General features: G+C 49.5%; 1 protein-coding gene across 1 annotated transcript in view; it reads right to left on the bottom strand.

Annotated features, from left to right (window-relative positions):
* The window catches only part of HKDC1 (hexokinase domain containing 1), a 48,346-nt gene that overhangs the window by 19,267 nt on the left and 4,381 nt on the right, over positions 1-24,698 (bottom strand). Inside the window, exons 2-10 of the mRNA XM_033209684.1 lie at positions 21,638-21,800; positions 15,633-15,781; positions 15,412-15,531; positions 10,285-10,380; positions 8,704-8,803; positions 6,085-6,268; positions 3,244-3,399; positions 1,898-2,131; positions 710-1,014 (exon numbers count right to left, since the gene is read on the bottom strand). Of these exons, the coding sequence (XP_033065575.1) occupies positions 710-1,014; positions 1,898-2,131; positions 3,244-3,399; positions 6,085-6,268; positions 8,704-8,803; positions 10,285-10,380; positions 15,412-15,531; positions 15,633-15,781; positions 21,638-21,800 (1,507 nt within the window). The remainder of the gene's footprint in view (positions 1-709; positions 1,015-1,897; positions 2,132-3,243; positions 3,400-6,084; positions 6,269-8,703; positions 8,804-10,284; positions 10,381-15,411; positions 15,532-15,632; positions 15,782-21,637; positions 21,801-24,698) is intronic.

Here is a 24,698-nt window from a genome sequence, read left to right as displayed (position 1 = left end):
GCTGGACCTTAAGTAGCTCATCTAGCCTCTGCAAGTGTCAGTTATGGCATCCATAAAATGGGAACCATTCCCTCTTTGGCAACATTCCAAGTGGTTGCAGGGATGAAATGAAATAAAAAGTTCAAAAGCAAATTATAAGATGAAAGCATTTTACTAAGGTCATTATTTCTGGAAGAGTCTCGTGAGATTCAAAGAGGTAAAATAATTTGTCTGAAGAACTGACTTCACTACTTAGTGACTTCTTTTGGCTGAGCACCGAGGACCAGAAAGATCAAGGGTTGGAGAAGTTGGGGGCAGAAGTGATGAGAGGGAAAGGGAAGCCAGCCAAGCCACAGAAGAGAACAGAGCCAGAGAAGCAGCAGGAAGATAAGCCCAGGCAATCCCAGGCATCAAAAACAAAGTCCCTGGGGTCAGGATCTGGGGGTCAGGGTGCACTCATGTTCTCATCTACACCCACATAAGTGCACACACATAACCTAATGTAGGTTTTTTGTGTTTTTTGTTTGTTTGTTTGTTTTGTTTTTTACTGCAAATGCCTTGGGTTAACCAAGGCCAAGAGATGTAGAAAGAATACTAGCCTTCTACCTACTCCTGCCCTCCATTAGAGACGTGAACCTAAGTCTCTAAAAACCAAGAACCTCACTGGCTTTGAGGAGTTTTGACAGGAGCCCTGGATGGTTGTTCAGAGAGGGAGGCTGTGCTGGCCCACCTGTGCCGTCCGGCAGCCCGCAGACGTAGGTGGGCAGCATTCTGACCGTGGCCAGCCCGTGGCTCTTCTTCTTCAGCCCGTACTCCAGCTCAGCCCGCATCTTGGCCTGCACGTCCACGAGCTGCTCTCGGGTCAGCCGGAACAAAGCCAGCACCTTGTCGATCTGCTTCCGCTGTGCCTGCACGCGGGAGGCCACCGCAGTCACCATGGCGGCCCCCTTGCTGCTGCCACTCTCTGACAGGAGGAAGCGGACATCACAGCTCGGGACCAGTTTCCTCACCACCTTGTGCAGGCGTTTTGGGTACCTGAAGCAGGGATGATGGCAAAACATTGAGCAATCATAAAGGCCAGGCTCAGGCAAGACCCAGGGGCAGCAGTGAACTGGTCCCAGAGGGCCCTGCGGGGTGGGGGCTCAGCCCTTTATTTGCTGATGGTAGGGAGGGGAGGGGGTGACAGGAGGGAGGGACTAAGAAGCTGGGGCAGTGAAAGGCACTTGGGAGGCTCAGGGAAGTGCCTATTCTGTCAATGAACATTTCAACCAGTCTGTGCAGAATGTATTGGCTGAATCATTTCTGATTCAGAAGAAATGATTCATTCAAAGAAATGATTCTTTGGACAGAGTCATTTCTGTCCAAAGGGAAGGATTTTCTTTCTTGGCTCTTTCCAGGGTGTAACCACCTGACTTCCAAGTCCAGCCCTGGTAGCCAAAGGGGCTTTCATTCTCCTTCCTTTTGGAAAATTCCCATTTCCCTGTTTTTTCCTACCAGGACCCTTCCCATAAACTTGGCAACCTGTGCCATCTCTATTTTTCCCTGTCTATGACTGGGTGTATCTTACTTCCCAGGCTTAACCACATAGTAGGTGTTCAGTAAATAATGGCTAGATGGAAGAATGAATGGAGAGATGAATGGGCAGGTGATGGATGGAAGGACATAGATACATGGATGGACAACATTCCTAATTAGGCAACTGGCTTTAGTAGAATATTTCTTTAAGAGTAATCCCCAAAAGCAACCCAGCCAGCTGGATGAATGTGGGCCCTGGATTCACCCTTTCCCTTGTAATCTCAGAACCAGCAAGAGAGGTTGATGGTTCCAGACCCCAGATAAGCAGTATAGTCCAGAAGACACTGGGGCCCTGCCCCAGGGAGACTCGTTTGTGGGGGCGTGGCTGGCAGGCGGCACTCACTGAGGGTGTATCTTGTAGAGAGTGCCGTCCACGCCCACCGTGGTCCGGAGCCGTTCCACCTTCTTGTTCTCCCGGAGGCGTGTCAGGATGGCCGCCAGGGCTGCTGCGCAGAGGTTGGCCGAGCGGAAGGAGACGATGGTACAGACATGCTGGACGGCAATGCAGTCAGCCTCAGATGGCTCCAGGCCCAGGTCCACCAGGATCTCTCTTGTATTGGCAAGGCCTTCTTTATACCTGGCCAGGTAACAGGAATGAGCAGACCACACTTCTCCATCCCATTGGTATCCTCCCGGGCGAACAAGCTTCCCCACCTCTCAGGATTGTGAAAATTAATAGGCAGGCCCATAGTAATAACATACAAGTAACAATATCAACATTGATAGTAGCAGCTGCCACTAACTGAGCAGTCACCATGAGCCAGGTACTTTTCTAAGGATTTTACACATATTAACTCCTTCAATGCTCACAAAAATCCTGCGGGAGGCACCATCATTACCCTATCGTACAGATGAGAGATGTGAGTGCAGAAAGGGTGAGTAACTTGCCCATAGCTGCACAGCTAGTAAGGGCTACAGCCAAGATTTGAACGCAGCAGTTAAATTCTAGCACCCACACTTTTAATCACCCTGTGCTATGCTGACTTTCACAGAAATTCTGTCCCTGCCAAGTTCTGCATAGACATAGATGCTGCGGGTCAGCGCCACACGGCTGAGCTCAGAATCTAAACTGATCACAAAGTCAAGGCAATACCAGGTTTACTAAGCCTGAGAAGCAGGACCCTCAGATGTGCTGGACGGCAATGCAGTCACGCAGGGGCCAGTCGCCTTCACCTGCAGCCTTCACCAGCCAGCTCCCCATGCGAGAGACCTATGTGTAAGGCCTCAAATCACCACATTCAAAGCCCGTTTCTGATGGGAGCAGGTCAAGAAGGCTCTGCTATCACAGCAGTTCTGGACTTGGTTTCCACACATGGGCTTAGTGTCCAAGGATGCCCTGATATTGTAAGCAAACTTTGTGAATGTACATTTTCGGGGCTAAGGGTCTAGTTCTCAAAAGGATCTGTGATCCTAAAAATGTTACAAGTTACCACTTTAAGAAGAAGGCAACAGAACATGGGAAGAGGGTGGCCCTCTGACAGCAGAGTCCCTTACTGATGAAATCAATAAGAACCTCTCATCTGGGTCACGGCAGAAATTGCTAACCCATCTGAAGCCATGACCAGATCTGAAACCCTCCTGGTGAAGGAGGAGGATCTAGTCCCTCCTGCTGTCCTACCACACGGAGCACCCCACACCTGGGCCTCCCATCCCAACTCTCCACGGAGCCAAGGCAGGGGACTTGCTTACCTCTCCATGGCAGCCACGTGCTGTGTTTCAATCTTGCCCTTAGTGTGGAGAGCAGAAGATTTCTCACCGTGGAACAGGAGGCCAGCCTTGGCCATCTTCAGCAAGATAAGCCTGACAAGCTCCCCCAGGTACAGGCCACTGATCATCTTCTCAAACCTGCATGTTGGTGAATAGATCAGTGGACGCAGCCCGTTTGATTAAGCTGCATCATTTCCCGAACACCAGGAGCCACTGCCCACAGGCAGGAGCAGATGGGAGAGGGCTGATCTAAGATTCCCTCCCTCTCACACAGTGCTGGATGGCAAGAACTTTTGTCTCAAATCACCCTGGCCATGAGTACCATTCTCACATCAAGCATAGGGACTCTCAATTTCATAGACTTTGGGTATTTTCCCAAAATCACTCAAACATGATGCGACAAGTCAAATTTCACACTCAGATGCTTCCCACTCCTACATCAAGCTTCTGTCCAAGACAGAAAGATTCTGTGCCTGTGAGACGGGCTTGGACAGCCCCAGAGAGACTCTACAACAATGTGGATTTAAGATCTCCATGGCTACCTACAGCTTTACTCCAAGTCTGCACACCAACAATTTCTAATTTCCCAGGCAGACTGTTAAATATTATTATTATATTATTATTATTATCATCATCATCAGAGACAGGGTCTCGTTCTGTCACCCAGGCTAAAGTGCAGTGGTGCAATCATAGCTCACGACAGCCTCCAACTCCTGGCCTCAAGTGATCCTCCTGCCTCAGCCTCTCACAGGTGTGCACCACCACACCTGGCTAATTTTTTTATTTTTGTAGAGGCAGGGTCTCATTATGTTGCCCAGGCTCATCCTAAACTCCTGGCCTCAAGTGTTTCTCCTGCTGTGGCCTCCCGAATCCCCGGAATTACAGATGAGAGCCACCACACCAGGCCTAAATATAATGCTTATTTTCCAAACACAATAAGACCCAAAATCAAGAACAATCTATGTCATAATCTACCTTATATAGTTCACTATAAAAAGTCTTAGAACAGGCCAGGTGCAGTGGCTCACGCCTGTAACCCCAGCCCTTTGGGAGGCTGAGGCGGGTGGATCACAAGGTCAAGAGTTCAAGACGAGCCTGGCCAATATGGTGAAACCCCGTCTCTACTAAAAATACAAAAAAACTAGCCAGGCGTGGTGGTGCATGCCTGTAATCCCAGCTACTCAGGAGGTTGAGGCAGGAGAATTGCTTGAACCCAGAAGGCAGAGGTAGCATAAGCCAAGATTGCACGATAGTACTCTAGCCTGGGCAACAGAGTGAGACTCCATCTCAAAAAAAAAAAAGTATTTGAACATTAAAAAAACAGAAGACAATCAAAAGAAATTTAGGGTGGATGTTAAAGAATATAATATATATACATATTTTTTGAGACAGGGTCTTGCTCTGTTGCCCAGGCTGAAGTGCAATGGTACAATCACGGCTCACTGCACCCTGGACCTCCCAGACTCAAGTGATCCTCCCACTCAGTCTCCTGAGTGGTTGGAACTACAGACCTCTGACATCGCACCTGATTAATTTTTTTTTTAATTTTTATTTTTGTAGAGACTGGTCTCACTATGTTGCCCAAGCTGGTCTCAAACTCCAGGACTAAAGCAGTCCTCCCACCTCAGCCTCCCGAAGTGCTGGGATTACAGGCATGAGCCACCAGGCCTGGAGAGAACAGAATTTATTTTAAGTAAAATGGAAATGGGTGAAGATGATAAAATTCAAAAAATGGACACCACGTCCTTGGCACATGACTGCTCTGGGTCACTACAGCATGGGTATGTGCCTGGAGTAGGTGCCACCAAAGAGGAATGTGCTTCCTGCGTGTGCAGTTCTAGCATTTGAATCACTCCTAGAAGGTGCTTGAAATTCACCCGCATGTCTTGACAAAATGACTGATTCCAGGGCTGGGGCTAGGAAAGTGTGACATGAGCTGGGAACATCTTACAGTGCCAGGAAATAAGGAAGTACTTAAAGAGTGATGGAACATGTCGAAAGGACACAGGAGCCAGCTTCAGGGCCTTCCTTTGCCCAAATCTGAAACAATTTGAGCATCAGAATAAAAATGGACAGCAAACATGGAGGGAAGGTCCTGCCAGAGCCCCCACCTGCTGAGTGATGAGGCCTCCGAGAAAGCAAGGCGGCCGGCAGACATGCGAACACGAGGAGTTTGGCTGCGCCCGCCTTCTCCTCGCTGCCCAGGTGTGTTCTGCAGCCACACGTCCGAGTGCTCTTATCTTCAGTGCCTTTCATGCACATACGTAACCCAGAAATACTGACTGAATTAGAATTAGGGTTATTAGGGTTATGACTTAGGGAAATCTTTCAATGTCTTTGGCTTCTATTTCCTCATTTGTCAAATGAAACTGAAATACAAGCAATGCCTTAGAAATTTTTTATAATGGGGCCGGGCATGGTGGCTCACGCCTGTAATCCTAGCACTTTGGGAGTCTGAGGCAGGAGGATTGCCTGAGCGCAGGAGTGCAAAACCAGCCTAGCCAACATGGCAAAACCCTGACTCCACAAAAAATACAAAAATTAGCCAGGCATGGTGGCACATGCCTGTAGTCCCAACTCCTCTGGACACTGAGGTGGGAGGATTGCTTGAGCCTGGAAGGTGGAGGTTGCAGTGAGCCAAGATCAGGCCACCGCACTCTAGCCTGGGCTAGAGAGTGAGACCCTGTCTCAAAAAAAAAAAAAAGAAAGAAAGTTGTGATGGATAGCTAGTCACAACTGGAGAGACTCCCAGGCAGCCAGGGGACCTGAGTGATTGGGCCCTGACTGGTGCCGATGCCCGGAAAACAGCAGAATGGAACTCACATTTGCTTTCCCGGGTTGAGAGAGCCGAGGTCCAGCTCCCTGTCGAACTCGGTGCGAATGTCCTCCAGGGCCCCGTCGTCCCCGAAGGCCCCCCACTCTGTGTTGATGCACATCCTGCCCTCGTCGCCCTCCACCAGGTCAATGTTGTTCATGTCCTCCATATAACACGCATTTGTGCCAGTTCCTGAACCAGGGATCAGAGAATATGCAGAGAGAGGGCTCCCAGCTGGGCACAGACAGAGAACTCTTGACGGCTGGGGAGTCCTCCTCAATGTACCACAAAGTGCTTTTCATTCCCTGGGGGCCGGCTCTCGCTGAGGGAAGCAGCTTGGGCAAGCCCCAAGCACATGGGGAAAACAGCTGACATGTCAAGTCTGCACTTCTCAGGGTGCTCAGGGTTTGTGGTTCTGAATGGAGTCAATTGTGAAGAAGTCCCCTGATGAATATGGATGAAAGCTGACGAAGCGCTCTTACAAGAGGATGATATATGAAGTTAATCTTGTAAATATTTTTTTTCAGAAAATCACCAACCCAGGGTAATTTTGAAAATTCTTTCCCTAAGCTACTTAGCTTCCTCTCTATTTGGTACTAAAAATATTCTTTACTTATGGCCTGCCACAAATGGTTTCTAGCAGAAGCTGCATGCTTATCTTAGACAGTGATTAGCTACCACCTAAGAAAGCAACACTCCGTTATGCAAAACACAAAATCGCTCCAAGGAAATGCTTCAAACACTTGAGCACTGGGGAATGACTGCAAGTGGGCACCATCTTTTTGGACTCTTTTGGGAGGATGGAAATGTTCTAAAATCAGATTGTGGTGATGGTTACAAAACTGTATGTTTACTACAAATCATTGAATCGTACACCTAAAATCGGAGGACTTTTATGCCTCAATAAAGCTATTTGAATTTTTGGGTTTTTTCTCTTTTTTTTAGTATCTTTCCTTGGCTGATACTCTGGTGTGAGTATTTTAAATGCCAACATGGAAAATGAGAAATGTAGAAAAACAGAATGTAATGTTTGGAAAAAGCTTTTCTCAGAAATGCACAGACACTGTTTAGGCGTGGCCCCCCAATCTGTGGTTACCAGACGCAGCCACAATGACAGACGGGTGCCATGACAGGCAAAGGCCTGATCCATCATCCCAAGGCTCCTGGAAACAGAAGGGCAGATGGAGCCCCTCAGCTTTAAAGATCTGCCCTTTGGGAAAGCCAGGCTGAAGAGGGTCTTGAGGGACATTAAGAAAAAGCAATTCAGAAGAACTTTCCCCAGGAGGGGTAAAGGAATGGGAAAAGGAGAAGGGGATATCCAAGAACAACCTATAAGTCAGAGCCATTCAGCTGTACTGTACCCCAGACTGCCTTCCCACACATTCCTCCAGCAGACCCTCTGGCTCTGGTGTGGAGACCACCCACTGGACACCCCCACTGCACCACGACCTCCTGGTCCAGAGCTGCAGTGCACCTTGCCTGACAGTCCAGTGGTCTCTTGGATGGTCGCCCTGCTTCCACTCTTATCCCCAGTAATTGATTATCCACACAGCAGCCAAAATGGGCTTTTAAAAAATGCACATCCAGCTTGGCGTGGTGGCTCATGGCTGTAATCCCAGCACTTTGGGAGACCAAGGTGGGTGAAATCACTTGAGGTCAGGAGATTGAGACCATCCTGGCCAACACAGTGAAACCCCATCTGTACAAAAATACAAAAAATTAGCCAGACGTGGTGGTGGGCACCTGTAATCCCAGCTACTCGAGAGGCTGAGGCAGGAGAATTGCTTGAGCCCTGGAGGCAGAGGTTGCAGTGAGCCGAGATTGCACCACCGCACTCCAGCCTGGGCGACAGAGCAGGACTCCGTCTCAAATAAAAAAAATAAAATGGGCATCTATTTATCCATCCCCCACCCAGAGTTCCCCAGTGCCTTCCAGTCTCCCTCAGGGGATAAGCCGGTGATCTTACAGTGACTGTGTCCACATCCTGTGCAATCTGCCCAGTCTGTCCACTCCCTCTCACTTGAATGGCCTCCAACTCTCAGCCTTCACTCACCTCATCCGGACATCACTCGGCTATTGGGTTCCCCCAGGACCCCCTCCCTGGACCCCTTCCCATTTCCAAGCCTGTGGGTGTCCTGTTTCCTTTGCCAGGGACTCCTTACCCCCGGACCTCTACCTTGCCCCCTGGTTTGTACCACTGAGGTCCCGGCTCAAATGCCATCCCTCAGAGAGGCTTCCCTGAAGCCTCGTCTCACTCACGGTCACATCACTGTCTTTGTTGTCTTTTTTTTTTTTAATCACGCTAACCACCACCTGAAATTATCTTAATAGTTTAGGCTCTCTGGGCCTCTCACCCACCTCCGCACTGAAAGTTCCCGGAGCACAGGAACTCCCCACTCGGAACCCAGTGCCACACCCAGGGCCCGGCACACAGCGGGTGCTCAGTAAACACTTGCTGAATGATGGATGAATGGATGAGTGAATGAATGAATTTTACATGTCCCTATGTTGTTTCTCCTAAATAATGTCAGTGCGCTTCCCGCCGAATTCACTCAGAGCTTGCTGAAATGAAACTCCCCAACAGTCCCTTCTCCCCCACCCTCAAAACACCAGTCCAACTGAGTTACCGATGATGACACCAACTTCGCAGTAGGGGTCGTCATAGGCACAGGTCATCATGGTCCCCACGGTGTCATTGACCAGGGCCAGGATGTCCACGTCCATGTCCTGCCGAACACAAGGCCAGAGGGCATCAGCGGGTGGGAAGGAGGTGTTTCCCTCCCTCCTTCCCCACAGAGGCAGCGGGCAGGGAAGGTGGCTGCTGAGACATCCCTAGATCCTGCCTGCTGGGCCTGTCTGAAGGAGGAAGGCCTCATCAAGGTTCAGGGTCTAGGAGAGAGAAAGAGCAGCCCGGAGCTGAAGCGGGGAGCCCGGGTGAAGGCCTCTGCAGTGGAAATATGAGGGACAGGCCCCCAAGGCTCCAGCCCTTGCTTTTTGTTGTTTTTTTTTTTAATTAAAAAAATTTTAGTTTTTAATCTACAGATAGGGTCTCATTATGTTGCCCAGGATAGAGTGTGATGGCTGTTCACAGGTACAAACATAGCACACCACAGCCTCAAACTCCTGGGCTCAAGTGATCCTCCTGCCTCAGCCTCCTGACTAGCTGAGACTACAGGCACACATCACACCCAGGTTTCAGCCTTTGTTTATGGGACCTGGGAAGACATCGAGGAAAGCATGTTTATCCTGGGAGCAGTGGCATTTCCAGGAGAAAACACCAACGTCCTCACCCACGGGGACATCTCAGCCAGCAGGCACAGACTCGGCCAAGTCCTCCCCATGTGTGGCTTGGTGACTTCCTGTCTGGATTTCCTGTTCTGCCAAGTCGGCTTGGCTTATTGCACCAATATCCCCCAAAGTTTGGAAGAACATTTTAAAATAAAATGAGAGCCAGGCATGTGGCTTATGCCTATAGTCCCAGCTATTCAGGAGGCTGAGGTAGGAGGATCCTTGGAGCCTAGGAATTCGAGGATGGAGTGCCAGGCACTACCAGCCTGGGCAACAAAGCAGGACCTCATCTCTAAAAAAAAAAAAAAAAAAGCAAAATGAAAACAATAAGGGAAAATGCAGGCTATAAAAGAATAAGATCCCAGCTTTAAAGAAAAAAAGATTGGAAGGCTATGCAGCAAAACATGCCTCTTGCTGTCAGGGTAACAAGCAATTTGGGTTTGTGTACTTTTCAGCTCAACAAGGAGTGGGTCTTGCTTTTGCAGTAGTTTAAATTATTGTAAAATACATTCAACAAATAGGGATATTTAATGGACAGAGAGTGGACAGTGAAATACAGAACCAGCCTGGAAAGAATATGATCTTTTTGGCCTCAGAGAGGAGGGTGTGCAGGGCCTACACACAGCATTAGATCTAACCAAGACCTCCGGAAGAGGACTGTGGCTGCTGGGGAGGCCCAGGGATGAGCTGGCCACCTTTCAATAGCGATTTGTGCAAGCCCTGCCTACCAAGGCTCTGTGGGTTCATCCAAGTTGGCCACATCTGTACTACAGTAGGACCTTTTCTAAGATCAATTCCTTCTCTGATTCTCCCTCGAGGCAGGCACCATATGTGACCCTTCACCCCACCCCCAGCCCCTCCAACCCAAGAGAAAGGAACTAAGGCTGGGAGAGCCTCTCACACCGAGGTGAATTCCTCACCTTGTGTCTCCTCATGGCTTTGGTCAGACGGCTCACCACATCCGTGTCCTGAACTCCTCGTGCCTTAAACTTCTTTGTCCATGAAAGCAGGACACCCTGGGAGAAGATTTCAGGTCCAGTTTGAATGAAAAGGGTGCTGAGATGTGCAATGTGCAACTGAGCTGCAGAAACTTCATGCCTACATGCATCCCCCATGGCCTTCTCTTCTCTAAGCTGAATCACCCCAATTTTTTAAAACATCACTTCTGCAGCCTTTTCTAATAATTTAAATGACTGTATTACTCTCATCTGAGTGGTTTGAAAGATATGGTAGCAGAAGGAGTAATTATTGAAAAGTTAGAGCTCTTGGATTCATGAGACATTAGATAAGTCGTTTAACATCTCTGAGCCTCAGTCTACTTCTCTGCAAAATGGAAATGTACCTCCCTACCTCTCTCAAAGGAATGCTCTAATGAAAATACCTGGTGTATTATACATGCAGAATGCATGGTTTGCCCAGGTCCACAGAACAGAACTAACATGGTGGAACCTTGCAGGACTGTCTCAGGAACTTAATTTCAACTTAGAAAAATGATTCTCAACCAGGCAGAGTGGCCCGCACCTGTAGTCCCACCTGCTTGGGAGCCTGAGGCAGGTGGATCACTTGAGGCCAGGGGTTCCAGGCCTGCCTGGGCAACATAAGGAGACCTCGTCTCTTAATAAGGAGAAAGAAAGAAAAATGGTACTCAATTTGCATTCTCAATCATTGCTTACAAATGGTGTTTCCTGAGTTTCGTGTCTGAAATCGCAAATAATCATATAACTTTTCAGACTGGAAGAGAACTTGGAAGTTAAGAGAATCGCCCAAGTCTTCTCAGTCAAGAGCAGCTGACCCAAGCTCACAAACTTCCTGACCACACCTCCTCCATTTCACTCAATTTATGGATTTTAAAACCCTGAGATTGAGAGAGGGAGGAAATTGCTCTGAATCTCACCGCGAGTGAAGGACAGAGCCCAAGCAGAACGCAGGTCTCTGACTCTGGACCAGCCCTCAGGCTTTTTTCCCTGCACCACAGCGCCGCCGTGTGGTAGCTCTCCTTAACTTCTGCCCTCACAGGCTATGACAACATCCCTGCCTCCCCGGACAGAGCGGGAAGAGATGCACAGGGTGGCTTTCTTCAAAACTCCCTGTTGCAGGGAAGGTGGATGGGGGAAGTGAGGGATAAATGCTTGTGATAGAATGTTAAATTAAAAAGGCAATTACATACAACTGTACATTTTCTTTTTGTCTCAAATATTTGGTGACTGGAATCAACCACAGATTTCCTAAACTATAGATACAGGATAACACTTGTGCTTAATATAGCTATGAGTGAAAGAAAAACCCACAATTCTAGTGGTGAGAATAGTTGAATGTTGAGATAAGTGGCGATTTCTATTTTCTTCTTTAAACTTTTCCATTCCTTCTCTCTCTTTTTTTAACCTTGAAAAAGTATTACCATTTATTTTATTATCAGAAACACACACACACACACACACACACACACACACACACACACAAAGAAATTTCTCTTTGGTTCAGACTTTCTGTTCCCGACTGGATTAAGAAAACGTGGCACATATACACCATGGAATACTATGCAGCCATAAAAAAGGATGAGTTTGTGTCCTTTGTAGGGACATGGATGCAGCTGGAAACCATCATTCTCAGCAAACTATCTCAAGAGCAGAAAACCAAACACCACATGTTCTCACTCATAGGTGGGAACTGAACAGTGAGATCATTTGGACACAGGAAGGGGAACATCACACGCTGGGGCCTATTGTGGGGAGGGGGGAAGGCGGAGGGATAGCATTAGGAGATATACCTAATGTAAATGACGAGTTAATGGGTGCAGCACACCAACATGGCACATGTATACATATGTAACAAACCTGCATGTTGTGCACGTGTACCCTAGAACTTAAAGTATAACAATAATAATAATGATAATAATAAATTTTTAAGAAGACTTTCTGTTCCCTCAAAAATAAGAATAAAAAAAAGTCAGACTGGTCTCGAACTCCTGACCTCATGTGATCTGCTCTCCTCAGCCTCCCAAAGTGCTAGGATTACAGGTATGAGCCACTGTGTCCGGCCTCTCCTTGATATAATTAAATGCCCTTCCTTAGTTTAAATTTTACCTGAAAAATCTTTATTGTGATATGACACTATAGGTCAAAATGGGCCGGGCACAGTGGCTCACCACACCTGCAATCTCAGCACTTTGGGAGGCTGAGGCGGGAGGATCACCTGAAGTTAGGCGTTCAAGACCAGCCTGGCCAACTTAGTGAAACCCTGTCTCTACTAAAAATGCAAAAATTAGTTGGGTGCGGTGGCGGGTGCCTGTAATCCCAGCCACTCAGGAGGCTGAGACAGGAGAATTGCTTGAACCCGGGAGATGGAGGTTGTGGTGAGCCAAGACCACACCACTGCACTCTAGCCTGGGCAACAGAGCTCAAAAAAAAAAAAAAAAATCAAAATGCTTTCAGGCACCTGCTGCCATTTTCATTGAGGTTCTAAAGTGGTGTCTTTCTGGAAAGGCACTGTGGTTGGGGCGCTTATGAGCCTGGGGTGGGCTACTCTTGGTTGTGACTTTGTGCAAGTCTCTTAACCTCGCTGAGCTGCAGTGTTTCTCAAATATAGAATGAAGATAATCATAACTACCTCATAGAATTGTTTGGGGGATTTAACAAGATAATGCGCATAAGGCATTTGGCACAGTGTGAGGTACAGTGTCAAAACCCGAGGTATGTGTTTTTATCGTTATTATTGAGAAGGATGTTGGTGGGTATTCAACACAGATAAATGACAAAATCCTGGACGGGTAAACCATACGTTCACACCCTCCGCTGCCAAGCTATCAAGAAAGCATGTGCGTTAAATTCTCAAAGTTGAATGAATTCTCACAGAGCTTGAGAATTTTCTTCCTTCTTCCTGGATTCTCTGTTTCAGAGCTCTCGAATAAGAGCAGCTGGCACACTCTCATTCCACCACCCACGCTACAGGATCCAGCCAGGGGCCTGATTCCCGAACCCCTGACACACACGTCTGCTCACTCCTGGGACCCCTCTCTGCCAGCCAGCTCCACTTGGCCTCACCCAAACATTCCCTGGAAACTTTTTTGTGTGTTTTCTTGTTGTTGTTTTTTGTTTGTTTGTGACAGAGTCTCGCGCTGTCACCCAGGCTGGAATGCAGTGGCGTGATTTCAGCTCACCACAACCTCCACCTCCTGGGTTCAAGCGATTCTCCTGCCTCAGCCTCCTGAATAGCTGGGATTACAGAAGCCCGCCACCAGACCCAGCTAATTTTTGTATTTTTAATAGAGACGGGGTTTCACCATGTTGGCCAGGCTGGTCTTGAACTCTTGATGTCAGGTGATCCACCCCCCTCGGCCTCCCAAAGTGCTGGGATTATAGGCATGAGCCACCGCACCTGGCTGCTTGTTTTAGAGATAGAGTCTCGCTTTGTGGCCTACGCTGCTGGAGTGCAGTGGAGTGATCACAGCCCACTGCAGCCTGGACCTCCCGGGCTCAAGTAATCCTCCCACCTCAGCCTCCCAGAGTGCTGGGATTATAGGCATAAGCCACCATGTCAGGCCTCTGCAACCTTCTTTATATTATTTTCTCAATCTTTTCTTTATAAAAGAATGAAAAAGTAAAACTCAGCCTGTCCCGTGTACAGATGATGGCAAATTCCCACGATGGAATCAAATAAATGATTGACACCTTTCAACTGTGAGATAGTTATCAAGCACCTATTAAACACAACACATTGTGAGAGACCTTGGCGGGGAAGGCCTGTGCCCTTGGCAGGCACTACTTGCCCTCCAAAAACCTCTGTTGAATTTAGGGATAAGATACAAAAGCACAGAGACAAGTAATCCAGGGACAGTCACCACAGCCTAGCAGCTACTGCGTAAGGCCCAACCACAGTGTTGGACGCTTTACAAATGCTTTGCCTAAGCTTCACCTCAGCCCAACAAGCAGATATTATTATCTGCTTTACAAATGAGAAAACAAGGCGGGACACAATGGCCCATACCTGTAATCCCAATGCTTTGGGAGGCAGAGGCAGGCAGATCACTTAAACCCAGGGGTTTGAGACCAGCCTGGGCAATATAGTGAGACCTCATCTCCACAAATAAAAATAAAAATAAATAAAATTTTCTCAAAGAGCAAACAAGAGGCTCATGAAATTAAGGAACTGGTCCAAGGGGACACAATTTGTACTGAACCATGATTCGCAGCCATGTGTGTGGACCGTGGAAGCTCATTCCCTTTCACTATTCCACACCAATAAGCGACTCAAGCCAGCAATATCAAGCACATCCCAAGGAGGCCCATGTGACTGTCAACTGGGCATCATAACCAGAAGGGCCAGGAGGAGATTGATCAGCGTCCCCAACCCAGACAGGAGTGGCCCGGGGAGACTAGACTCTTCACAGAACGTCTCCTTATTTGCTGTCTTTATTCACATAAGATCGGGTTAGCTTCCTCCTGCTTACGGATTGAAAACTGAGACACACAGAGACGAGTTACCAGGAACCCCCGCCTGGCAGGTGGCACAGCTGAGACTGTGTACTCCAGGCTCTGTGTCTGCTCCAAGACATTCTCACTCCAGTGTCCCCGTTCTAATCCTCCTCCTGAGGGCTCACAACAGGGACAGAGTCCCCAGCCTTCCCACGCTTCTTCTAGTTGGCTATGTCAGTGGTCCTAAGTGCAGGCCTCAGGCAGCATCACATCTCCTGGGAACCTGTCAGGGAGGCGAATTTAGGGCCTCCTTGCAGAAACACTGATTCCAGTAGGCCCAGCAGTCTGTGCTTAAAACAAGCCCTCCAAGGAATTCCTCACACCAAGGTTTCAGAGCTACTGAAAAGCATTCCACTTTCCCGAGCTGTGCCCACGTTAATCATAAAATCAAGGCCACTGCGTTAACAAGTTCTCTGCCTCACACTGACGCCTCATCAAGCACAAAAAGAAAAGAAAAAGACAAACAAGAAAGCTCCTGCTGTTCTCTCCTGTGCACAGCCTGACTCCCGCCCGTAAACGCATTCCGCAAGCCCCAGTTCCTGCACAGCTGCTTCCCTCCGCGGGCTCTGGCCTTACCTCTTCCAGTTTAGTCTGTCGGCAGGGGAAAGAAAAAGTTAGGCCAAGGGGCAATTTCTTATGCTTTAAATCTTTGGTCTTCATGAAATCTGCCAGACAGTCTGCTACATATTCAAACAGCTGCAGAGAAGAGACAGCAAAGGACACGGGCTAAGGTGTGGTTTCCCCACACACAGATGCCACCGCCTTCCCTGCTGTCACAGGAGCCACCTGCCAGGTACCTCTGTGCCGTTCCCGCGGATGATTTCATTGGGCGTTGGGTAGAACTGACTCTCCATCTGCACGTGAGGCTTCCCTTCTTCAGCGACTTGCACCTTCAGCACTCGAAACTTGGACCCTCCGAGATCCAGGGAAAGGAACTCCCCATTTTCTGTTAAGAAACAAATTCAGTTTCCATTTATTGAGGGTCTGCTACAGATATGGCAAGCTCTGCATTACAGGCTGGACATACAATCAACGTCATCAAATCTTACAACCACTAGGTATCATTATGCCCATTAGCCAAGGCTGAGGACTATGGCCATTTCTCAGAGCCCTCGAGGTAAGGCGCAGAGCTGAGATGTGAACTAAATCTGCCTGACTCTGCAGCCCGAGCCCAACCCACTGGCTCATGCTGCAGGAAGGCGCATTTCAGCTGGAGAAGGCCAGTGTGAGCACAGTCCTTGCAGGTGGTATGAAAGGTGGCCTCGACAGTGGAGCCCATCCTGGGATGCCATCACCAGGAAGACAGCTGGTACTCCCAGCCTGGGGAAACTCAGATAAAGGTATGAGGGGAAGACAGGGTATGCAGTGAGGAGCAGACAGCCTCCTGCAGCCGATGATCCTATGGGCAGAGGGAAAACACTCCTGGAGGGGAGATGAGACAGGGACCAACAACGGCCCTTGAGGTGCCAAGGATGCTGAATTTTTTAGGCCAGAGCCACTCCAAAAGGAGACATTGGAACACGACCCAGCCCAGCCCAAGACAGATGCCATTAATTGAAAGGTGGAGGCTGGGCACCGCGGCTCATGCCTGTAACCCCAGCATTTTGGGAGGCCGAGGCGGGGAGATCACCTGAGGTCAGCAGTTCAAGAACAGCCTGACCAACATGGTGATGCTGCTGCTGTTGCTGGTCTATAGACCATAGTTAGAGTAGCAAAGGTGCAGCCAGCTCGATTTTTTGTTTTTGTTGAGACATCTGGAAATTCTTACCTTCCCAGATCAGCCGCAAAGGAGCTGATGGAGCCGTTTATTATTCGGTGAGGGAATTCAGGGAGTTAATCCTATGCAACTTTTATTAGTATTTATTATGCACCAAGCAAGACGGTTCTCCCAGATGCTGTCTTGCTGTGTAGGAAGTAGGGTAGATCACACAATCTATGTCCACACATTTACTGAGCATCTACTCTGTGCTGAGTAACACGAGTCAGGTGCTAGGGATGTACAGATGAAAGACGATGTGCTCCCTGGGAAACTGATCCGAAATACAGGCACATAAATCAGCCATTTCCATATAGTAGGACCAGTGCTTAGATTGTGAGAGGCACAGGGAGAGTTACCCAGATCAAAGCTGAGAGTCAAAGGCAGTTGGCTCTCCAGGGAGAGGACACAGAGCTGAGTGCTGAAGGGTGAGCAGGAGTCCGGCTGCCAGGCTGCAGGGAACGGGGGTCCCAGGGGAAGGAACCACGGGCAAAGGAATGAGAGAGCATCCGATAGGAGTGAGTGTGCTTTTGCCAAAGGAGGGCAGCTGTCACAGAAATGAGGTTGGAAAGTGGTTCTTGGGTTAAATTTGGAGGGATTTGGAAAAGCTATCCCACCCCAAGGATCTCAGGCTTTATCTGGAAGGTGAAAGGGAGCCGCAGAAAGATTTTAAGCTAGGGAATGCCAAGATCCGAGATTTTGGGGACAAAGGCCTCTGACATCAACCAGAATAGACTGAGGGTTTAACAAAAGAAGAGGCTGCTGTGCTGCCATCGGACGGGAGGGGATGTGCTGAGACCTGGCCAGCGTCGGTGCAGAAACATCCCACTCCCAGCACCCGCACGGCGATCACTATCAAACACCTCACTCCAACAGTGGCTTGAGGTGCCATTTCATGGAAGCCACATGGTGTGACCCCTTCTGTCTCTGACCCCAGAAAAAAGGAACCAGTGGACCCTGGGAGAGCGATGACCTGCCCAGGCAACAGCGGTCTGTGGGACCTCGGGGTCTTCACAGACATCAAGAAAACATCCCCAGCCAGGCATGGTGGCTCACACCTGTAGTTCCAGAACTTTGGGAGGCCCAGGCAGGAGAATTAATCCCTTGAGGCCAAGAGTTCAAGACCAGTCTGGTCAACATGGTAAAACCCTGTCTGTACAAAACAAAAGACAAAAAGTCAGCTGGGTGTAGTGGCATGCACCTGTAGTCCCAGCTACTTGGGAGGCTGAAGCAGGAGGATCACTTGAGCCTACGAGGTCAAGGCTGCAGTGATCTATGATGGCTCCACTGCACTCCAGGTTGGGCGACGGAGGGAGACCTTGTTTCTGAAAAGAAAGTGAAAGAAAAACAGCATCCCAAGTGGGGTAGATTCCTTTGGCCAATCTGCCTGCTCCAGAGGACCCTCCATGACCTGCCTTGGACACCAATGGTTGGTTCCCATCTCCTAAGTCACTGCGGGGGCTCAAGCCTTCACTCCCTCCCCTTCCCCAGTGCAGAGTCTCCCAAAGACGCACGGTGGCTAAATGTGGAGATTCCTGCAGATTCAGAGTCCCCAAGGGGAGGGACTGGGAAAGTGTGTATTAGGAAACGCTCCAGGTTCCAGGCTGACGACCTCAGGGCTCGGGGGCTCACCCCCAAGGCCTATGTGGCCTTGGAGGCTGACTGGAGGCTAAGGTCTGGAACAGAGCCAGCAGGGGTCAAGCCAAAGAATCACCATCACCCTCACTCTTCCCATGCCCCTTCCATGACTGGCAGAGAAGGCTCCAGTATGAACACAGCACTCTCAAGGCACTTGATCCTGTCAGAACAGACCACTGTAGCCCCCTGACCAAAAGGCTGGGTGGTAACTAGGGCTCAAACAGGTAACTCCCTCACAGGTAGGTCCTGATGGGAGTAGGCAAACTCAGGACTTCTCTGGAAACTGCATACATTTCTGAGACAGATGCCATGAGGAATCAGGAGAGTTTTTTGTTGTTGTTTGTTTTGTTTTTGAGAAGGAGTCTCACTCGGTCGCCCAGGCTGGAGTGCAGTGGCGCGATCTCAGCTCACTGCAAACTCTGCCTCCCCAGTTCATGCCATTCTCCTGCCTCAGCCTCCCATGTAGCTGGGACTACAGGCGCCCACCACCACACCTGGCTAATTTTTTGTATTTTTAGTAGAGACAGGGTTTCACTGTGTTAGCCAGGATGGTCTCAATCTCCTGAACTTGTGATTTGCCCGCCTCAGCCTCCCAGAGTGCTGGGATTACAGGCGTGAGCCACCATGCCCAGCAAGTTTTGTTTTTTGTTGGTAATCATGAAATTATATTACCAGCTCACAAGAGCCATGGAGGACTTGGGACAAGATTTTAGAGATTTTAAAGCATGCCATCCACATGATCTCATTAAATCCTGACAATCATATACGGTGCCGGGATTTACCAAGAACACCTGGCTTATTAGGAACACTGGACCCAGGGACCTCAGCACAACAGAATCACTGGCGAGATGCTTTGTGTGGTGAGAGGCTCTGCGGAGACGGGGATGGGGAGCTGGGCATCTTCCTGGCTAAGGAAGAGAGAGTTTCTATGACTTAGTTACTTTCACTTCTGAACCTTCAGAAGCAGCTAGGGCCGGGAGGACACCGCCTGTCCCGGAGCCTCTAGACCCTCAAAGGCCACCTTCCCTTGTTTCTGGGGACACACCTTGTCCGTATCTGGAGGAGAGGCCGCAGTCCAGGAAGCCAGGCGGACTTAGCCCTGGTGCTCCCCACATGACTCAAGTGCTTCCTCCCAGAGGCCCCAGGTGCCCTGTCAAGGACACGTTCCAGCACTGTCGTCAAGCTGTGGCAAGGACAGAGCCAAGATTTCAAAGTAGGGCTGTCTCTCTCCGAAGCTCACGTCCCTCCAGGACAGGGCACTGTCCACCCCAAGCACCTACCCACAAGTGAGGGCACAGGGCCTTTCCCAGTGCAGTGTCCCAGGGCCTCTCAACCAGCAGAGCCAAGCTACCTTGATCCAGGCATTGCTCCAGAGAGGTCCAGAACGCAGCTAATTCCATCAAAGCCGCCTGAGAGCTCCCAAACCTCAGTCCCTGCTCTTGCCACACAAAGCATCTGGCCAGTGATTCTGTTGTGCTGAGGTCCCTGGGCCCAGAGGTCCCTCGTCCCTTGGGGCAAGAGCCCCAAGGCTCTTTCATGAACTCGGTTTGGGCACTGGGACCCTGACACGCGAGAAACCCCTTGATCCTTGGTGGTTCTGTCTGAACAGGGTTGTCACAGGAAATATGTGGCTCAGCGAGTCTCTAGCACCCCATGACCGCAGTGGTTACTCAGTAAATGGCAGCCCTCTTTCTTTCTCTTTCTTCCTTTCTTCCTTTCTTCCTTCCTTCCTTCCTTTTCTTTCTTTCTTTCTCTTTCTTTCTTTCTCTCTCTCTCTTTCTTTCTTTCCTCTCTTTCTCTCTTTCTTTCCTCTCTTTCTTTTTTCTTTCTTTTTTGATGGAGTCTCGCTGTGTCACCCAGGCTGGAGTGCAGTGGTGCAATCTCGGCTGACTGCAACCTCCGCCTTCCAGATTCAAGCGATTCTCCTGCCTCAGCCTCCCGAGTAACTGGGATTACAGGTGCATGCCATCACACCTGGCTAATTGTTGTATTTTTAGTACAGGTGGGGTTTCACCATGTTGGCCAGACTGGTCTCGAGCTTCTGACCTCAAGCGATCTGCCCTCCTCAGCCTCCCAAAGTGCTGGGATTATAGGCCTTGAGCCACCGCACCTGGCCAGTAGCAGCCCTTTTCCCTCTTATGGCTTCATCCAGAGGCTGAGAATGGAAGAGTTGGATTGGACCTCATAGATCCTCTCTAGAGAGTTCTAGGCCATTGTAGGCAAAACAATGTCCACCCCACCCCTCCACAAAGATGCTCATATCCTAATCCCCAGATCCTGTGAATATCTGAGGGTGCAAGGCAAAAGGGAATTAAGGTTGCAGATGGGATCAAAACTGCTCATCAGCTGACCTTGAGGTTGGGAGATTATCCAGGATTATCTAAGCATGACTAATGTGATCACAGGATCTTTAAATGTTGAAAGGAGGCAGAAGGTCAGGTCAGAGAGGGACCTGAAGAGGCTACACTGCTGGCTTTGAGAACAGAAAGGGGCATGCCTCAAGGATGCAGGTGGCCTCTCGAAGCTGGAAAAGTCAAGGAAACGGATTCTCCCCTCAAGCTTCCAGAAGGAACGCAGCCCTGCCGACACCTGAATTTTAGCCCAGTGAGACCCACTGCAAACTTCCGTCCACCAGAACTGTCAGAGAATATATTTGATTGCTTTCAGCCACTGGGATTGTGGTAATACATCACAGCAGCCATAGGAAACAGATACATGGGCCATTTCTCATTCTACAGATGGGCAAACTGAGGCTAAACACTTGCCTTGGGTCACTGAGAGTGACAGAGCTGGGCCTCAGACCCAGGTTTGTTGAATTATCATTGAATATGATTTCCACTACATCATTCTTGCTTCCATTACTCATACTCTATGGCCTAGAATTTAGATACCTAGAAGCCAGCACCATTTATTACTCATTCGACAAATATATCAGAGCCTGGCATGCACCCAGCACTCTACTAGGTGCTGGGAACACTGTGGTGAGTGAGACCTTGGACCCATGGATTGAGTGGTTAATTTGGTGGAGACTCAGAGTGGGGGACACTGCAAAGTGACAAGTGCCCTGACAAGCACCCAGCCCAGCACGAGATACTTCCTAGATGGAGGCAAGGACCGCGACGCTGAGATGGAAAAGCCATGTTGATGCTCACCAGGGAAGAACACGGAGATGCTCCGGGAGGAGAGGGAGCAGATGTGTGAGACCACGATGGGCAGAGAAGCCAAGGTGCCTTGGGGCTGCAGAACCAGGAGGGATTCAGCAGGACTGAAGCACAGAGGGGTGGGGAGGGCGGGACGGCAGAGAGAGGGCTAGAGAGAGAAGCCAAGGTAGGGGGCAAATCTTAGGTACTTTAGATACCCATCAGCCAAGAGGAGCCGGGGACCCTGGCAGCGGACGACTGCACTCACCGGAACCATCAGGAATGGCCCTGACGAAGGTGGGCAGCATCTTCACCGCGGCCGTGGGGTTGGTGTCCTTCGCCAAGCCCTTCTCCATCTCGGCCCGGAACCGCCTCATGATGTCCAAAAGGGTGTCATCGGAGAGCCGCATGTGATACAGGAACCTGTCCACCTGGAACAGACACCGCCACCAGGGGGCGCTGCTAGGGGCCCTCGCCCTCCACCCGAGGCCGAAACTCCGACATCCCTCAGCAAGCTGCGTTCCTGACTCCGGGGACAGCATCGAGAAGTGGATTCCCAAAGGCTCCCTATCTGACCCCTCATCAGGCAGAGGACAGGGAAGGGAGTTGGGAAAGCAGAATGGAACCGAAGGCTGAGAAGGTGTGGAGTCACTCCTCTGAAGGGCAGACTCCGAGGAGAAAATGATTCCCCCATTATTCGGATGAGACAAGAGAGAGGCAGAAACTGAGAAGGATTCAGGGTTTCCGATTCCCAGTTCAGGGCCCTCATCAGTGTCCCATTCCTCTCCACCGAAAAAGGCCAGCTAGAGCTTGAATCGTAGATTCCTAAACATGGAAGCTTTCTTTCATCCAATGATGATCACAGATATAGCCAAACAGGTTTCTCTTTGTTTATTGGCTGCTAGGAAGCTCAGAACTAAATTCAGTTTCCAAAAGCAATGTCTAAAATCTAGTCCTTTAAATTCCCTCTCGCCCGCCCCCCCACCGTTTTTTGGAGACAGAGTCTCACTCTGTTGCCCAGGCTGGAGTGCAGTGGTGAGATCTCGGCTCACTGCAACCTCCACCTCCCAGGTTCAAGCGATCCTCCTGCCTCAGCCTTCTGAGTAGCTGGTATTACAGGCAGGTGCCACCACACCCGACTACTTTTTTTTTTTTTGTATTTTTAGTAGAGATGGGGTTTCACTATGCTGGCCAGGCTGGTCTTGAACTCCTGACCTCAAGTGATCCACACGCCTGGGCCTCTTGAAGTGCTGGGATTACAGGCATGAGCCACCTCACCCAGCCATAAATGTCTATTTTGGTTTAACTGAGTTGTTCTAGTTAAGATAAAGCTGAATTTTAAAGTCAGCTCAAATTGCTATTGATAATGAGTGGATCTCACTCATGTAACCAGGAAACAGGGACAGAAGACCATACCCAAAGGAGGGAAGTTATACAAATCACTATGGCTATACTCAGTCCTCTTGACAGTATTAGTCACATCAGGGATGGCAGCAAAGCTTCCTCCCTCACACTAATTAACACTAATCAATTGGTGCTGGCAGTCTGGAACCCCAGGCTCACTGGGATGGATTACTGATGGGGGCAGGAGGAGAGACAGGGGCATATGTGCCCCATCCTTGCCAGCCTTGTTTCTATACTGAGCACTCTCCACCCTCCAGGTGACACGAGGCTCTATCCCGGCACATTCCTGGTGAAAGGGCATTTTATCCAGGGTGAAGAACACGTGCTACTGTCTGCAAAGTGCGTCCATGTATGTCACCTATTCTCATCGCCACGGCATCCCTTTGAGGCAGCCACATAAGGCCAAAGTTCTTGTCCCCAAGTGAGAGGTGAGGGGAGAGGGCTGCAGAGCTGTGGCTATGTGGGACTGTAACATAGTCTCCAGATCTCTCACCCCCATGGCCGGGCTTTGGCTCACAGCTCTGTGGGGGGTGCATAAGCCTGACAGACAAATTACACCAAATGCACAGGGCTCACATTACCTTCAGGCTGGGACAGGGCCCCGGCCATCCGCCAGGCCTCAGAGGCTAGGACCCAGCTCAGTCCCGTGACAATGAAAGGACCCAAGACACTGAAATGGTCCCACGGCTCCAGGGACTCGGGGGCCAGAGAAAGATCAGAAAATCATCAGACAGCCATTAGCAAAAAGGACAATTGAGCTTCAGCATATTTGAGAAAACAGGATGGAACCAGGTCAAAGGCTTCATTAAGGACTTCCTGCTCCCCTAAGGCTGTTTATGACTAATTGGTGGCTCAAGCCTGTAATCCCAGCACTTTGGGAGGCCGAGACGGGCGGATCACGAGGTCAGGAGATCGAGACCATCCTGGCTAACACAGTGAAACCCCGTCTCTACTAAAAAATACAAAAAACTAGCCGGGCGAGGTGGCAGGCGCCTGTAGTCCCAGCTATTCGGGAGGCTGAGGCAGGAGAATGGCGTGAACCCGGGAGGCGGAGCTTGCAGTGAGCTGAGATCCGGCCACTGCACTCCAGCCTGGGCGACAGAGCCAGACTCTGTCTCAAAAAAAAATAAAAAAATTAAAAAAAATTAAAAAATGACTAATTGGTTGGCACAGCCGCACACAAACCAAGAAAACTGGATGCAAAGGATGTGACCCAAGTAACTGGGGTTGGGGAAGGGTGGGACGCTCTATGTGGGAACCGAACTTGATTCTTTCCTACCCAAAGGGCCCTCACACAGTGCCCCTGAACCTACTGATCATTTTTGCTTAGCCTGAGAGTATTAAAAACTCCAGGCATCCACACAATATTATCTCTTCTGTGTAAGTCCTGTTTTTTGAGGCCCAGTTGGGGTCATTTGCGACTGGGGCTTAACAGGGTCATCGAGCACTTGGTTTGCTGCTGCTCTTTCAGTAAGTTAAGGTTATGACCGAAAGAATGTCAACTCAGTCACAGTTTCTTGTTGATTTTCTGTATCTCCCACAGCACCAGGAACAGTTTTTAGAAGGGAAAAGTGAAACGTATGGTAGGACAAAAAGCACTTATTTCCAATCCAAACACGTCATGTGGGGCATGTATAACCAGGGGCACGCGTCCCAGGCACTAAGGGAGAGTACCGGGGCTGCAGAAAACCAAGCCCACTTTTGGAGAGACGCACAAACCATCATGAGAGATATCTTCTAACCAAGAAAGCCAACCAGCAGTGCGTTTCACTTAGAAAGAGCAAATTCAAACATTCAAGACTCAGAGCTGCTGAATTACAGAAGGTGGGAGCTGGAGGGGTCTTAGAGGTCATCTAGTCCAAAGGTCTCACATTATGAATCGAGAGTCATAAAAAGATTCCACTCTTTGACCCAGGGCTTTCATT

The sequence above is a fragment of the Trachypithecus francoisi genome, unplaced genomic scaffold (assembly GCF_009764315.1).
Source record: "Trachypithecus francoisi isolate TF-2019V2 unplaced genomic scaffold, Tfra_2.0 Lachesis_group9, whole genome shotgun sequence".
Taxonomy (NCBI): Eukaryota; Metazoa; Chordata; class Mammalia; order Primates; family Cercopithecidae; genus Trachypithecus; species Trachypithecus francoisi.
The sequence above is the reverse complement of the archived record's forward strand: the minus strand, read 5'-3'. Positions and strand labels throughout refer to the sequence as shown.